The sequence below is a fragment of the Haliotis rubra genome, unplaced genomic scaffold, assembly GCF_003918875.1.
Source record: "Haliotis rubra isolate DU_JTF1 unplaced genomic scaffold, ASM391887v1 Scf217, whole genome shotgun sequence".
NCBI lineage: Eukaryota > Metazoa > Mollusca > Gastropoda > Lepetellida > Haliotidae > Haliotis > Haliotis rubra.
Genome location: NW_025766192.1, coordinates 68,903 through 85,715, shown reverse-complemented (window position 1 = coordinate 85,715; position 16,813 = coordinate 68,903). Strand labels below are relative to the sequence as shown.

At 42.7% G+C, this 16,813-nt stretch overlaps 1 protein-coding gene across 1 annotated transcript in view; it reads right to left on the bottom strand.

The window, feature by feature from the left end:
* The window catches only part of LOC124277028 (laccase-like), a 57,060-nt gene that overhangs the window by 13,966 nt on the left and 26,281 nt on the right, over nt 1–16,813 (bottom strand). The window contains exons 6-9 of the mRNA XM_046712680.1: nt 13,468–13,645; nt 11,299–11,580; nt 9,954–10,139; nt 7,150–7,297 (exon numbers count right to left, since the gene is read on the bottom strand). Coding sequence (XP_046568636.1) covers nt 7,150–7,297; nt 9,954–10,139; nt 11,299–11,580; nt 13,468–13,645 — 794 coding nt within the window. The remainder of the gene's footprint in view (nt 1–7,149; nt 7,298–9,953; nt 10,140–11,298; nt 11,581–13,467; nt 13,646–16,813) is intronic.

Genomic DNA, 16,813 nt, shown 5'->3' with positions numbered 1-16,813 from the left:
GAGATTGACACGTGAAAGTCGAAGTGGCAGTGCAACAGCCAGAAACCTGAATAACAGGAATAGAGATTGACACGTGAAAGTCGGTGTGGCAGCGCAGCAGCCAGAAACCTGAATAACAGAAATAGAGAATGACACGTGAAAGTCGATGTGGCAGTGCATCAGCCAGAAACCTGACTGACAGAAATAGAGAATGACACGTGGAAGTCGATGTGACTGTGCAGCAGCCAGAAACCTGAATAACAGAAATAGAGAATGACACGTGGAAGTCGATGTGGCAGCGCAGCAGCCAGAAACCTGAATAACAGAAATAGAGAATGACACGTGGAAGTCGATGTGACTGTGCAGCTGCCAGAAACCCGAATAACAGAAATAGAGAATGACACGTGGAAGTCGATGTGGCAGTGCAGCAGCCAGAAACCTGAATAACAGAAATAGAGAATGACACGTGGAAGTCGGTGTGATAGTGCAGCAGTCAGAAACCTGAATAACAGAAATAGAGAATGACACGTGGAATTCGACGTGGCAGTGCAGCAGCCAGAAACCTGAATAACAGAAATAGAGAATGACACGTGGAAGTCGATGTGATAGTGCAGCAGCCAGAAACCTGAATAACAGAAATAGAGAATGACACGTGGAAGTCGATGTGGCAGTGCAGCAGCCAGAAACCCGAATAACAGAAATAGAGATTGACACGTGGAAGTCGATGTGACAGCGCAGCAGCCAGAAACCTGAATAACAGAAATAGAGAATGACACGTGGAAGTCGATGTGATAGTGCAGCAGCAAGAAACCTGAATAACAGAAATAGAGAATGACACGTGGAAGTCGGTGTGACTGTGCAGCAGCCAGAAACCTGAATAACAGAAATAGAGATTGACACGTGGAAGTCGGTGTGACTGTGCATCAGCCAGAAACCTGAATAACAGAAATAGAGATTGACACGTGGAAGTCGATGTGACTGTGCAGCAGCCAGAAACCTGAATAACAGGAGTAGAGATTGACACGTGAAAGTCGAAGTGGCAGTGCAACAGCCAGAAACCTGAATAACAGAAATAGAGATTGACACGTGGATGTCGGTGTGGCATTGCAGGAACCAAAAACCTGAATAACAGAAATAGAGAATGACACGTGAAAGTCGAAGTGGCAGTGCAACAGCCAGAAACCTGAATAACAGGAATAGAGATTGACACGTGAAAGTCGGTGTGGCAGCGCAGCGACAAGAAACCTGAATAACAGAAATAGAGAATGACACGTGAAAGTCGGTGTGGCAGTGCATCAGCCAGAAACCTGAATAACAGAAATAGAGAATGACACGTGGAAGTCGATGTGACTGTGCAGCAGCCAGAAATCTGAATAACAGAAATAGAGAATGACACGTGGAAGTCGATGTGACAGCGCAGCAGCCAGAAACCTGAATAACAGAAATAGAGAATGACACGTGGAAGTCGATGTGACTGTGCAGCAGCCAGAAACCCGAATAACAGAAATAGAGAATGACACGTGGAAGTCGATGCGGCAGTGCAGCAGCCAGAAACCTGAATAACAGAAATAGAGAATGACACGTGGAAGTCGGTGTGATAGTGCAGCAGTCAGAAACCTGAATAACAGAAATAGAGAATGACACGTGGAATTCGACGTGGCAGTGCAGCAGCCAGAAACCTGAATAACAGAAATAGAGAATGACACGTGGAAGTCGATGTGATAGTGCAGCAGCCAGAAACCTGAATAACAGAAATAGAGAATGACACGTGGAAGTCGATGTGGCAGTGCATCAGCCAGAAACCCGAATAACAGAAATAGAGATTGACACGTGGAAGTCGATGTGACAGCGCAGCAGCAAGAAACCTGAATAACAGAAATTGAGAATGACACGTGGAAGTCGATGTGATAGTGCAGCAGCCAGAAACCTGAATAACAGAAATAGAGAATGACACGTGGAAGTCGGTGTGACTGTGCAGCAGCCAGAAACCTGAATAACAGAAATAGAGATTGACACGTTGAAGTCGATGTGACTGTGCAGCAGCCAGAAACCTGAATAAGAGGAGTAGAGATTGACACGTGAAAGTCGAAGTGGCAGTGCAACAGCCAGAAACCTGAATAACAGAAATAGAGAATGACACGTGGAAGTCGATGTGACCGTGCAGCAGCCAGAAACCCGAATAACAGAAATAGAGAATGACACGTGGAAGTCGATGCGGCAGTGCAGCAGCCAGAAACCTGAATAACAGAAATAGAGAATGACACGTGGAAGTCGGTGTGATAGTGCAGCAGTCAGAAACCTGAATAACAGAAATAGAGAATGACACGTGGAATTCGACGTGGCAGTCACAGCAGCCAGAAACCTGAATAACAGAAATAGAGAATGACACGTGGAAGTCGATGTGATAGTGCAGCAGCCAGAAACCTGAATAACAGAAATAGAGAATGACACGTGGAAGTCGGTGTGGCAGTGCATCAGCCAGAAACCCGAATAACAGAAATAGAGATTGACACGTGGAAGTCGATGTGACAGCGCAGCAGCAAGAAACCTGAATAACAGAAATTGAGAATGACACGTGGAAGTCGATGTGATAGTGCAGCAGCCAGAAACCTGAATAACAGAAATAGAGATTGACACGTGGAAGTCGGTGTGACTGTGCAGCAGCCAGAAACCTGAATAACAGAAATAGAGATTGACACGTGGAAGTCGATGTGACTGTGCAGCAGCCAGAAACCTGAATAAGAGGAGTAGAGATTGACACGTGAAAGTCGAAGTGGCAGTGCAACAGCCAGAAACCTGAATAACAGAAATAGAGATTGACACGTGGATGTCGGTGTGGCAGTGCAGCAACCAAAACCTGAATAACAGAAATAGAGAATGACACGTGAAAGTCGAAGTGGCAGTGCAACAGCCAGAAACCTGAATAACAGGAATAGAGATTGACACGTGAAAGTCGGTGTGGCAGTGCAGCAGCCAGAAACCTGAATAACAGAAATAGAGAATGACACGTGAAAGTCGATGTGGCAGTGCATCAGCCAGAAACCTGAATAACAGAAATAGAGAATGACACGTGGAAGTCGATGTGACTGTGCAGCAGCCAGAAATCTGAATAACAGAAATAGAGAATGACACGTGGAAGTCGATGTGACAGCGCAGCAGCCAGAAACCTGAATAAGAGAAATAGAGAATGACACGTGGAAGTCGATATGACAGTGCAGCAGCCAGAAACCTGAATAACAGAAATAGAGAATGACACGTGGAAGTCGATGTGACTGTGCAGCAGCCAGAAACCTGAATAACAGAAATGGAGATTGACACGTGGAAGTCGATGTGACTGTGCAGCAGCCAGAAACCTGAATAAGAGAAATAGAGATTGACACGTGGAAGTCGATGTGACTGTGCAGCAGCCAGAAACCTGAATAACAGGAGTAGCGATTGACACGTGAAAGTCGAAGTGGCAGTGCAACAGCCAGAAACCTGAATAACAGAAATAGAGATTGACACGTGGAAGTCGGTGTGGCAGTGCAGCAACCAAAAACCTGAATAACAGAAATAGAGAATGACACGTGAAAGTCGAAGTGGCAGTGCAGCAGCCAGAAACCTGAATAACAGAAATAGAGATTGACACGTGAAAGTCGGTGTGGCAGCGCAGCAGCCAGAAACCTGAATAACAGAAATAGAGAATGACACGTGGAAGTCGATGTGACTGTGCATCAGCCAGAAACCTGAATAACAGAAATAGAGAATGACACGTGGAAGTCGATGTGACTGTGCAGCAGCCAGAAACCTGAATAACAGAAATAGAGAATGACACATGCCCAGACATAACCATGCCTCGGCATCAGCACGATGGGTCATGCTTGCGTTATCCGGGGTAATAATGTGTGCTGTGCCTTGATTGTTAGCGCTATGAGCAGACCTAGTGTGTGGAGTTTGGCGCTAAATAAATGGTTACATTATTATTATTATGTTTTACAGATTAAAGATAGTATGCAGCAGAGAGGGTTCGGGTGATCCTGGCACAGTCAGGCTGGTAAGGCTCATCATCAGCTCAGGGCTTTGCCCCCTCTACACGCAGCCCAGACAGCGAATGGGACTTCTCCCAGGAAACGCTGCCTAGTCGAACCCACCAAGAACTTTCCGGAGAATATGAAGGCTCCCCAACACTGCAGCCTTCTGCATTACCCAGAGTGTCAGAAGGGCTGTACTCCCGGTGGAGAACCCGGGCACTCTCCTGATCTGCGCCAAGAGATCAGGAGGTACCAAACCAAATGGCACCGAGAACAATGGGGAGCCTGGCGACAGTGTACTTGGGATGCAAGCGAGACATTTCAAAGGCGAGGTTCGCATATTTATCATGCTTTTCCTTAATCTTGCCAATCACATTGGTGTCAAAAGGGACAGAAAATTCAATGATATAAATAAATTCATTGGCTTTATCAAAAAGCACAAGATCAGGTTTGTTGGCAGGAATTCTTCTGAGGCTGTATATGGGCCTATTCCAGAGAAGTTTGAAAGCATCATTTTCCATGATGCCCTGGACATGTTCAGGGTCGTACCATGGATGGACCTCGGAGTCAAAGCCACAGGCATGGCGAAGACGGTAGTAAAAGCAACAAGCCATGCCATCATGTCGTTTAAGATATGCTGTTTGTGCCAAGGAAGGGCATCCACTGACAAGGTGTTGGACAGTCTCTGTGAATTCATTGCAAAGTCGACATTTCATGTTAATATTCTCTTTAAGAATCACATTTAGGCGATTACGAGTGGGAAGTGACTGGTCCTGAGCAGCAAAAAGGAAGCCCTCAGTTTCACATTTATGACCAGCCGACTTCATCTAGGCGAAGGAGTCGGTGGGATTGCTATTCTGTTCCACACACTGCATGTACACACGATGCATTGGCTTCTCAGAGAGCTTCTCCACAAAAGACCGACTCTGGGCAGACTTGGTGAAGGACTTCACCTGGTTTACTCCCATCGCTGTACCGTCCAGCAGTACATCGCCATCAGCAAAGTCAACCTCAAATTTCAGATTCTGTCCAACAACCTTGGCACGCTTAAAATAGCTGTGGAATTCCTTGCTTTCATCATGAGTCTTCACATGCATCACTAAAGGATCATCCGATAAATAAATATGTGCAAAAGTACACAATAAAATTCGATCATGAAGACCCTCCACATTAATCAAACCCCGACCACCAGAATTGATTGGCATATATAAACGGTTAAGAGAGGAACTAGGGTGGTGGGCTCTGTTATCAGACATGATCCTTCTGGTCAGACGGTCAAGACTACTCCCAATCAACTACTCCAAAGGAATAGGAGAGGACTGGGACAGCAAAAGTATTGGTGGCTTTGACTTTGTTTCGAGCATTTAGCTCTGAGCTCCAGATTTTCTTTAAACGAGATTTGTACTCGGCCCGAAGTTTTTCTTGAATTTGGGTATTCTGGAGCTTGTCACGAACTTGCATTCCAAGATAGGTGTAGGCCTGATCTTCCACAAGATGCTCAATAACTCCTCCCCCCTTGTAACTTGACCGATCCATCATTAACTACCTTGCCACGTTTCAAATGAAGAGTATTACATTTGTCGAGTCCAAATGTCATGCCAATATCATTAGAAAAGGACTCGATAAGGAGAACCTGTTCTTTCAAATTGGAATCTCCTTTGGCAAGGAGCTCGATGTCATCCATGTAAAGGAGATGTGTGAGCGGTGTTGGGGATCTGTGCTGAGGAGGTCCGGGATGGTAACCCTCCTCTTTATTGAGCAGAAAGCTCAAAGGATTTAAAGACAAACAAAAAAGCAAAGGACTAAAGGAATCCCCCTGAAATATTCCCCTTCTCATTGGAATAGATTCCGAAGTCTGCACCTGCCCTTGCGAGTACATCTCAAGTTGAGTCGACCAGCAACTCATTAAAGACTTGAGTAAATCAAGTAGTCGCTCAGGGAGGTCAATACAATGAAGAGACTTCAGAATCCATTCGTGAGGGACAGAGTCGTATGCTTTTTTGTAGTCAATCCAGCACATGGAGAGGTTGCGGTGATATGTTTTAGCCTCTTCCAAAATCATTTTCTGTACAAGAAGTTGATCCTTGCACCCCCAACATCCCTTTCTTGCCCCCTTCTGCTCTCTGTAAATTATATCATTGGAAGAGCAGTAAGATGACACGAGGTTTGTCAAACACCCTGTGAATATTTTGTATTATGTATTCAAACATGTGATAGGGCGGAAGTTTTTGGGATCAGTCAAGTCTCCTTTCTTGGGGAGAAGTATTGTGCGACCTTTGCAGAACCATGGAGGAACATCACCTGTGTCCACAAGAGAATTGAAACAGTGAAGTAATGGTGTTTGGACACAGGGGAACAGTTTCCAATACCGGTTTCGAATGCCATCAGGCCCTGGAGCTGTATTAGACTTGGACTTTTTGATGACACTTTTCAGGCAATCTGGTGAGATGTAACAGACAAACGACCTATTTACTTTCTCATGCATTGCATGGTCATAATCACTGACCCATGGTGCCTCCAGGTTACTTGTAAAATATTGAGTATGTACCCGAGAACTTGACGATAAACATTGATTTTGCAGAAAAAAATGTATTTATCACCTGTTATTGTTTTGCAAGTGCACCACCTACCTCGAATATCTCCAACCATTCATATGGTCATGGACCACCAGCTATGGTTATTTCCAATCATTCTTATGATCGTGGATAATGTACCCGGATTATCTCCAATCAGTCTACCACCTACCCGGATGATCTCCAATCATTCTTTGCTCAAGTACTAGCTACCCTGATTATCCAAAAAGGTTCTTATGATCGTGGATCACCAACCCGGGTTATCTCCAATAGTTCTTTTGATCATGGATAATCTATCCGCGTTATCTCCAATCGTTCTTATGATCATGGATAATATCTCCGTATTATCTCCAATAGTTCTTATGATCATGGATAATCTGTCCGTATTATCTCCAATAATGCTACCACCTACCAGGATTATCTGCAATCGTTCTATGCTCAAGGACCAGCTACTCGGATTATCTCCAATCGTTCTTATGACCGTGGATCACCTACCTGGATTATCGCCAATCATTCTTTCATTCATATGATCGTGGACCACCTACTCGGATTATCTGTAAATATGTTGATATTCCTGAAGCACCTACCTGGATTATCTGCATGAAACCTGATGACAGTGTAGCCTCCATCAGGAACCGTGACGGTGTCTTTAGCTATAGGTGTGTCTAGATTCCTTTCAATCAGACCATCATCATCCATCTGTTTGATCTCCTCTAGAGAGGTAGATTCGTTGACCTGTTTAGAATAAACACCAAAATGACATCGTGTAGAATAATAGTATGGGACCTGTAAATCTACCCATTTTGTCAATTAGGAGGTAAACATCATGTGTTGGCCAGTTTCCGGGTGTTATTGAGTATTTGAAGCACGGGAATTCCCGTGCTTCAAATACTCAATAACACCCGGAAACTGGCAAACACATATTGTTTATCGACATTGTAAACACAAAAGTAAACCAAAAGGTCCACACACGTTTTTGTGTCAGCACTCATTGACATTGAGTACGGTTACAGCAGTGAAATGTCATCAGCCGGCCGTTTCGGCTGTCTCCCATGGTAGCATCTGGAACTGCTCATTTGTGACGTCATTCCGACTTTACGTCAAAATATGATTTGATTGACATCATTAGCAATGTTTGTACGTATTAATACGCAGCGAATTTCCGGGAATCGAATACCATTCGATCATATTTTTCAACCAATCAGGTTAAAGAACACAGTGACTTTTGGTTTACAATTAGGAGATAAACATCATGTGTTGGCCAATTTCTGGGTGTAATTGAGTATTTGAAGCATGGGAATTCATTTGGAACTGACGGCGTCAGTCGGAGGTTTCAAAAGAAATATTCCCGTGCTTCAAATACTCAATAACACCCGGAAATTGGCCAACACATAATGTTTATCGACATTGTAAACACAAAAGTAAACCAAAAAGGTCCACACACGTTTTTGTGTCTGCACTCATTGACATCGAGTACGGGTACGGCAGCGAAATGTCATCAGCCGGCCGTTTCGGCTGTCTCCCATGGTAGCATCTGGAACTGCTCATTTGTGACGTCATTCGGACTTTATGTCACAATATGATTTTAATGACGTCATCACAGCTGACGACGTAACAGTACAATGGTGGGAGCGATGTTTGTATGTATTAATACGCAGCGAATTTCCGGGAATGGAATACCATTTGATCATGTTTTTCAACCAATCAGATTAAAGAGCACACTGACTTTTAGTTTACAATCCAGGTTAATCTTTACTGAAAACAGGACAATCTTAGCCAGCTGCCTGAAGTTCGAATTTCACCCTTTCCCGTGCGAAAACACAATTTATACATTTGGGATGTTTGCTTGATGCTCGCCACCCTTAGCAATCGTCGAGCTATATGACGGATGTCTGTACAGATTATTTCTGGACCAGACAATCAACTGATCGATACAACGAGCAACGACACACAGCATCAGAGATATGGAATGCAGTCAGCCAACAGCTTCAAGTCACCGTGCCACACGACTCTTTCCAACATGTCACTTAACGTCCTCCAGAGGTTGCTAGGGACACATCCAAATCCTTGAATCCCAATAGGTATTTTGAAAGTGTCATTAGTGGATGATTGAGTTTAGCAATATTCCAGCAAAACCCTGGCGGGGGGACACCAGAAATGGACTTCACACGTTGTACCCATGTGGGGAATCGAACCTGGGTCTTCGGCGTGACGAACGGACGCATTAATCACTAGGCTACCCCACCACCCCTGAAAATGTGATTAGCTCTAAATAAGCGTGTAGTATATTTCTAGAGATTAATATGCGATATCTGTTAAGTACCATTTATCTTACAATCAGTTGCTTCAATACATATCTACCGAGTGAAGGCTTAACAATACCATCATGAGTGACTGCCTGCTAACTACGTACAATCATGTAAAATGCGCTCCTCCACAAATTAACCTACAATTACATCCTTGGATTATCAAAGCATGACGATGATGCAAACTAGATACATTTTAAAGAAATATACATATACACTTTAAACTATAACGTTTCTACTCTTACGTAGGCCATTCCACTGAATCAATGAATAATACAATGTTGAATGTTGTCCTCCATACTCTGACAATGGGTCTTCACCATGGAGTAGCCAATCAAACCTAAAATTCGATCTCCAAATGTTACCTATTTCTCTCAAACGGGTGTATAAGAAATTTCATTCTTAAACTAAGCAACACCATTCCACAACAACGTCCCCCAAGGGGTGAGGATGATGTCGTTGCAGTCAACGTATCCGAGAGGCATTTAGAAGTTGGAGCCGTAAGGATGGATGAGCATCGTCTTCATGATAGTGAGAGAGACGTGTTGGTGCTAACACCGTTATCAAACAAATGATGAACAGAATAAACATTGAGATGCGTAAAGTGTGAGGAAGCGTTTATGCACGACAGTGGGAAAACGGCGAACTGTTCGTAATATTTTATCTATTGCAATCCAGTTAGATTAACATCTAGTCTCTCTGAAATGAACATATTTCACAAAAAAACGGTTCCTAAATCATAAAATATAGTGAAAAGGAACCCAGTCCATTTACAAAGGTGTCATAAAGTAGAAACGATGTGTGACTAGGATGATTTTGTCATCTTCATTGAACTTTGCTCGTGCTATCAACCATTAGTCTGCATGACCAATACTTGATGCCTCGACTTTCGTTTACCTTTATGCTATGCTAGTGAGTTGATGAGCTGGGGATCTATACTTGCCACATATTCTAGACTTCCATGGGCTTTCTTGGATCAATCTGTTTCAGTGTCTGTATAACAGACTACAATCCAGTGTCCAAATATACGTAAGAAACGTCAATCTAATGACTATAGTCAGTATCGATTTAGAATTATGACTCACCCTGTCCATGGCCACAACCCGGAAGTGGTGTCCGTGTAGATGTATTGGATGGTTGGCGTCGTAGGTGACGCCCTCATCAATGAGCACCATTTCCACCGTGTCGTCCAGGTCCACCTTGATGAGGTGGATGCACTCACAGTAGTCATGGCTGCAGTTCCTGGAGTTGTGTGGGCCGCAGAACATGTCCTACGGAGAGGAAGAATCTGGGCTAGGACCTTGTGTATTGATAATAATCTTGTTTATTTGCAGCATGGAGTCTGTAGGATGGTATTAAGAGCAGAACATGTTAAAGACCTTCTGTATGCATCATAATCTTGTATATTTGTGGTATAGAGACAGTAAGATGTTTGTTTTCTTCAGGGATATAAGCTTTTTACGCTGTTTATTGTTTCGGAATTTGAACAGATGCAATGCACCTTGAAGATGATGTCGATGATGTACTATTTTACATCCCCCATTCATGAAGAATACTTGATTAAAGAGACAACTTATCAATTTCAACCAAAAGTCGAATAAACCTTTTCCAAGAAGAAAACATTAATTCATTTGGCCAGCCTAATGGGATTTATTGTTGGAAGTAGTCAAATGCAGACTTTGTTCTTTGTTCAAGCAAAAAACGTCTGTCAGATACAAAAGTCTGTTCCTAATGGTAGAAATACATGCTGGGGGTCCAAGAATAAAATAATACGTTTATGACATATGCTGGTTTTTCTGAAAAAAAGACGTGAGGAGAAAGACGTCTTATAGAGCATTTTGTCTTAAAAATTCACATGATCCATTAAAATGGTTGTTTTTTTAAAGCCAGATGAAATCCTGCCATCCTGCTTTATCAAACAGGACAGGAATATAACTGCCGGAAAAAACACTAAATATTCACCAAGTTTTGATAGTGACAAAAAAGACTGAAATGAGAAATGCATATTTGATGGTGATATATTTGATACGGGCATCGTAGTGATGTTCTGAGCTTTTGGGGCGTGTTTCGGCGATTGTTTGAGCCCTGTAACGTATGTAAATGTTGGCCAAGATCAATTTTCAAGTGTATATTTTCTTGTGCCCGTCAGTTTACTTCAGGAGTGAGTGAGTGAGTTTAGGTTTACGCCGTACTCAGCAATATTCCAGCTATATGGCGGCGGTCTGTAAATAATCGAGTCCGGATCAGACAATCCAGTGATCAACAGCATGAGCATCGATCTGCGCAATTGGGAACCGATGGTATGTGTCAACCAAGTCAGCGAGCCTGACCACCTGATCCCGTTAGTCGCCTCTTACGACAAGCATGGGTTACTGAAGATCAATTCTAACCCGGACCTTCACGGGTTTTTCTTCAGGAGTTTTTACTCACCTTGGGTATGTCAGCAAACTGAGACAGGAGTGGTGACGGAGGTTGAACATTACTGATATGATTCAGCTGTGGTAAATACAGTCTTTTATCCAGGTCAACGGCAGCCAAGGGATAGAACTCTTCGTGGTGGAAAACATAGTTGTCGATCTTGTAGAAGTCCATGGCAATGTAAAACTTCTTATCGGGCACCAGCTTGAAGTGCGGCGGATCTGCCAGGGTGGTGTTCAACCAGGTCACGGGGGTCAGGTCAGGGGTGCCGTTCTTGTTCCAGGGGTTCAACAGCTGAAGCATTTAGTAGTCAATAAAATTACAGCTTGAAAACGTATACGTATAAGTAGAACTGAACAATATACGTAAATAAGGCTTTTACATCGGGCAAGGAGTGAATATGTTTTTACATCACATTCAGCAATATGCCAGCAATATGCCAGCAATATGCCAGCATGGCGGGGGAAGTTGTACTCATGTGGGAATTACAATCCGGGCCTTAGGCGGGACAAGCAAACCCTTTGACCAGCAGGGCACCTGATAGCCCCATAACAGACCTACCGATCTAATTTTGTCGCCTCTTCAGCTGACAAATGTTGATGTGCTGGGCACCCTACCACATTCCCTTCATGTCGGGTAGAAGAATGTGCCTCTTTGTTCACAGACATAAGAAAACATTCCGGGCGTGTAAAAACATTGGAAGAGATACACTTGAGTCATACAAGTCATCAGAGAATATGTCGATATCTCTGGATGTCATTGCTGTAGAAGCTTTTCAGTAAAGTCGGATACGTTTCTGCACCGTAGTCAGAGATTGATATTATGAACGTCATCGACTACGACAAAACAAATCACAAAATCTGACCACCAAATCCATTAAATCTCTTCTTACAATTTACCCGTGAGGATTCGGGTTAGAATTGATCTTCAGTAACCCATGCTTGTCGTAAGAGGAGACTAACGGGACCGGATGGTCAGGCTCGCTGGCTTGGTTGACACACGTCATCGGTTCCCAATTGCGCATATCGATGCTCATGCTGTTGATTATTGGACTGTCAGGTCCTGACTCGATTATTTACAGACCGCCGCCATATAGCTGTGATATTGCTGAGTGCGGCGTAAAACCAAACTCACTCACTCACTCTTTTTACCATTTTGTTTCCTGTGATGCATGCCACTTTAGTGCTTACCTCCCTTCTCTCTGCCCGCTCCAATCAAGCATATCACCTTAATGCTTACCTCCCTTCTCTGCGCCCGCCCCTATCAAGCATATCACCTTAATGCTTACCTCCCTTCTCTCCGCCCGCCCCTATCAAGTAATCACTTTAGTGCTTACCTCCCTTCTCTCCGCCCACTCCTATCAAGCATATCACCTTAATGCTTACTTTCCCTTCTCTCCGCCCACTCCTATCAAGCATATCACTTTAATGCTTACCTCCCTTCTCCGCCCGCCCGCCCCTATCAAGCATATCACCTTAATGCTTACTTTCCTTCTCTCCGCCCACTCCTATCAAGCATATCACCTTAATGCTTACCTCCCTTCTCTCCGCCCGCCCCTATCAAGCATATCACCTTAATGCTTACTTTCCCTTCTCTCCGCCCACTCCTATCAAGCATATCACCTTAATGCTTACCTCCCTTCTCTCCGCCCGCCCCTATCAAGCATATCACCTTAATGCTTACCTCCCTTCTCTCCGACCGCCCCTATCAAGCATATCACTTTAGTGCTTTCCTCGCCTTCTCTTCGTCCGCTCCTATCAAGCATATCACCTTAATGCTTACCTCCCCTTCTCTCCGCCTACTCCTATCAAGCATATCACCTTAATGCTTACCTCCCTTCTCTCCGCCCGCCCCTATCAAGCATATCACTTTAGTGCTTACCTCGCCTTCTCTCCGCCCGCTCCTATCAAGCATATCACCTTAATGCTTACCTCGCCTTCTCTCCGCCCGTCCCTATCAACCATATTACTTTAATGCTTACCTCGCCTTCTCTCCGCCCGCTCCTATCAAGCATTTCACCTTAATGCTTACCTCGCCTTCTCTCCGCCCACTCCTATCAAGCATATCACTTTAGTGCTTAACTCGCCTCCTCTCCGCCCACTCCTATCAAGCATTTCACCTTAATGCTTACATCGCCTCCTCTCCGACCACTCCTATCAAGCATATCACCTCAATTCTTACCTTGCCTTTCCTCCGCCCACTTTCGTAGTCTGTAGGTTCACTTGGCTCCGTCTCCGTGGCGTTCTCATACCGCAAGATGGCGACCTGTTTTGCAAACTTATTATTGCAGCCTGCCAAACCTCGAGTTCGAATCCAGTAGTTGGCAACATCCTTGTCAGCGTCCAGTATGAAGTCGAACCTAGCAACACAGACAATATACTGGATGGAAGATCAGTGTTTCTAGCAAATAGCTGTAGTATTCTGGGTTTTCTTTTAGTGTCACTTAGAAAACATGTCCGGTCACATCACTGAATGACATGCAAGCACCCACAAGGTTTGGATATAGCGAACCTTTACTCAGGGGCAAAACACATTTACACACGTTTGATGGTGGCAGAAATTAAACAGACAAGAGAAAGGTATTCAATGGTGATGTATTTGACACGGTATCATGATTTAACTCTTTGAGTTGGGAAGTACAATACTCAGTGAGTGAGTGAGTGGGGTTTTACGCCGCTTTTAGCAATATAGTACAATACTGAGTGAGTGAGTGGGGTTTTACGCCGCTTTTAGCAATATAGTACACTACTAAGTGAGTGAGTGAGTGGGGTTTTACGCCGCTTTTAGCAATATAGTACAATACTGAGTGAGTGAGTGGGGTTACAATACTGACAAACCTTATGGACAACTTCTTGTATTTCGTGAATGCGACGTTTCGAGAGAATGCTACAAGAATTTGTCAAAATGTTGGACTCACGAAATATAAGAACTTGTTACCCATAGAGTTTGTCATATTGTATCATGATTTTGTTTTTGACCTCAAGCTGGGACTGTTTCTGCGACTGGTTTCAGCATTGGACGTTTTGAGTGAGTGAGTGAGTTTTACACCGCTTTTAGCAATATTCCAGCAATATCACGGCGGGGGACACCAGAAATGGGCTTCACACATTGTACCCATGTGGGGAGTCGACCCTGGGTCTTAGGCGTGACGAACGAACGCTTCAACCACTAGGCCACCCAACCGCCCCAGACGTTTTGAAGACGGTGGTTGATTTTAATTTGGTGAAACACATATTAAACGTCCTTTTGGTCGGCAGATAATATGGACATAAGCTTTCTCGGGGAGCCATGCCAATCTACACTTGACAAGGGGGTATACAAAGGATGCGATCTAGACTACAAGTAACCAGACTTACAGTTTCTTATAGAAACCATGTGGATGAGGGGTTAGGCGGATAACTGGGTGCTAGCGATTAGATGTCTCACTCTCAGAACAGAGCTCCATCTTTTCCCGGATGGAACTCAAACCCAAAGAGTACTAGAACCTGTACTTTACTCCAAATTATCATTTATGTTACATTCGACCACTTTCTAAATGGTACTGTGTATTCGCCAGGATACAGAAAACTTAATCACAAGGTCAGGTTTGTTGGCTTGGATACGTCTGAGATTGTACATGGGCCTATTACAAGGAATCATATGATTGTCAGTTTTCATGACACCCTCAACATATTTCTGGGTTGTACGGTGGATGGACCTCTGAGTCAAAACCACAAACACACGAGATGGTCAATAACTTCTCCCCAATGTCCAATGCTCCCTTTTCACGCCACGTTCAAGATGAAGAATGTTGCATGTGCCGTGTACAAATGTTTCGTTTAAATTACAAAGTGTACATAATCTATTTTCTCTTGTTACATTCATATATCAATCATTAGAAGAACATCTGAATCGTGCCAGTGCTATTCTAAAAAATTTAACATTAACACAGGATAGATATGACTCAAGGACTATGGCATTTTTAAACAGTGAATAATACATGCATTTATTTGATAAGGATATCCTTTCACACCATGTTTGAATATACATATATTTTAGTCTTGTCGTTAAGGATTGTATGAAAAATGTAGGTGATTCGACATATTGTGTATTCCATGTAATTCCAAAACCAATAGAATATAGACAAAAATGTTTTACATTAGTTGCCCAGTTTTTTGTCCACTTTTATTATATAACAACATCATATTATAACACGTCTTGGGTAAGCGATGTGAAGGCATAATCAACAACTTTAGCCAGTACTTAATAACTTTAATGCTTATAAGAATGTGCATTGGATACCTACCGCATTCACCATACATCACTGCGTTGATAGTGTTAATTTTAACTCCGAGGAATATTTTGCATAAATGGATTTTTTCAATTTCGTCAAATTTTGTTATTCCCCAAATTTCGGCCCCATATGATAAAATTGGACTGACTTTGGCATGAAATGTTTTTAAAGAATGAAGAGTAGTTAATATTACCAAGTACACTCAACTGTTTAATAATTCCGATTAATGCTTTTTGTCCCTGTAACGCTGCATATTTTACATGCATCGTCCATGACAGGCCACTGGTGAAATATAGTCCCAAATATTTATAAAAGCCAATACACTCCAGCTTCATACCTTTATTTAACCAGTTTTCCTTTTTAGACAATATGCCGCCATTTTTTAATAGAACATTTTTCGTTTTTTCTCTATTTACAGTTAATTTCCATTTATCGCAGTAACTTTCAAGTTCATTAATTTGATTCTGTAAGCCATTATTCGTGCTTGAGAACAAAACAATGTCATCTGCAAATAGCAACAGGAAAATATGAACCATATCAGGGTGGAGTTGAATCCCGTGTACACAATTAGTTTCGAATTGTCGTGTTAACTCATTTATGAAAAAGGAAAATAGAAATGGGCTTAGTATACAGCCTTGTCTTACACCAAGTTGCAAGTCAAATGTTTCTGAAAACGTATGATTACTTTTAATACAGGCCTTAACATTTTCATACATATTGCATAAAAGTTTACTCATTTTACCACTGAGACCGTGGGCATTAAATAGAAGCTAAAGTTGTTTTCGTTGTACTTTTGAATAATGCATAGAATTTCCCCCCTTTAGAGTTTAAATACCTTTGAATAATACTTTGTAGTATAAACATATTATCTACTGTCGTATATCCCTGTCTGAAGCCAGCTTGCGCTTTGCTGATCTTATCCATTGAGTCTCCCCAGTTTACAAGTCTTTCATTTATTATAGAAGTGAAAGTTTTACTAAATATGCTCAGTAGTGTACATGTTATGCCTCTGTAATTATTTGAATTATTATATTATCTTGTTTATGGATAGGAACTATTATGCCAATTGCCTAACATTTGGGAAACGTACAATTTTCTAATATCAAATTAAAGAGCAATTCTAAGTATGGGACGATAAGATCTGCTGAGTATTTAAAAAATGCATATATTGTTTTATCAATTCCTGGTGATTTATTACATTTCAATTGGTTAATGCTATCTAAGATTTCACCTCTAGTAATTGGGGAATCAAGT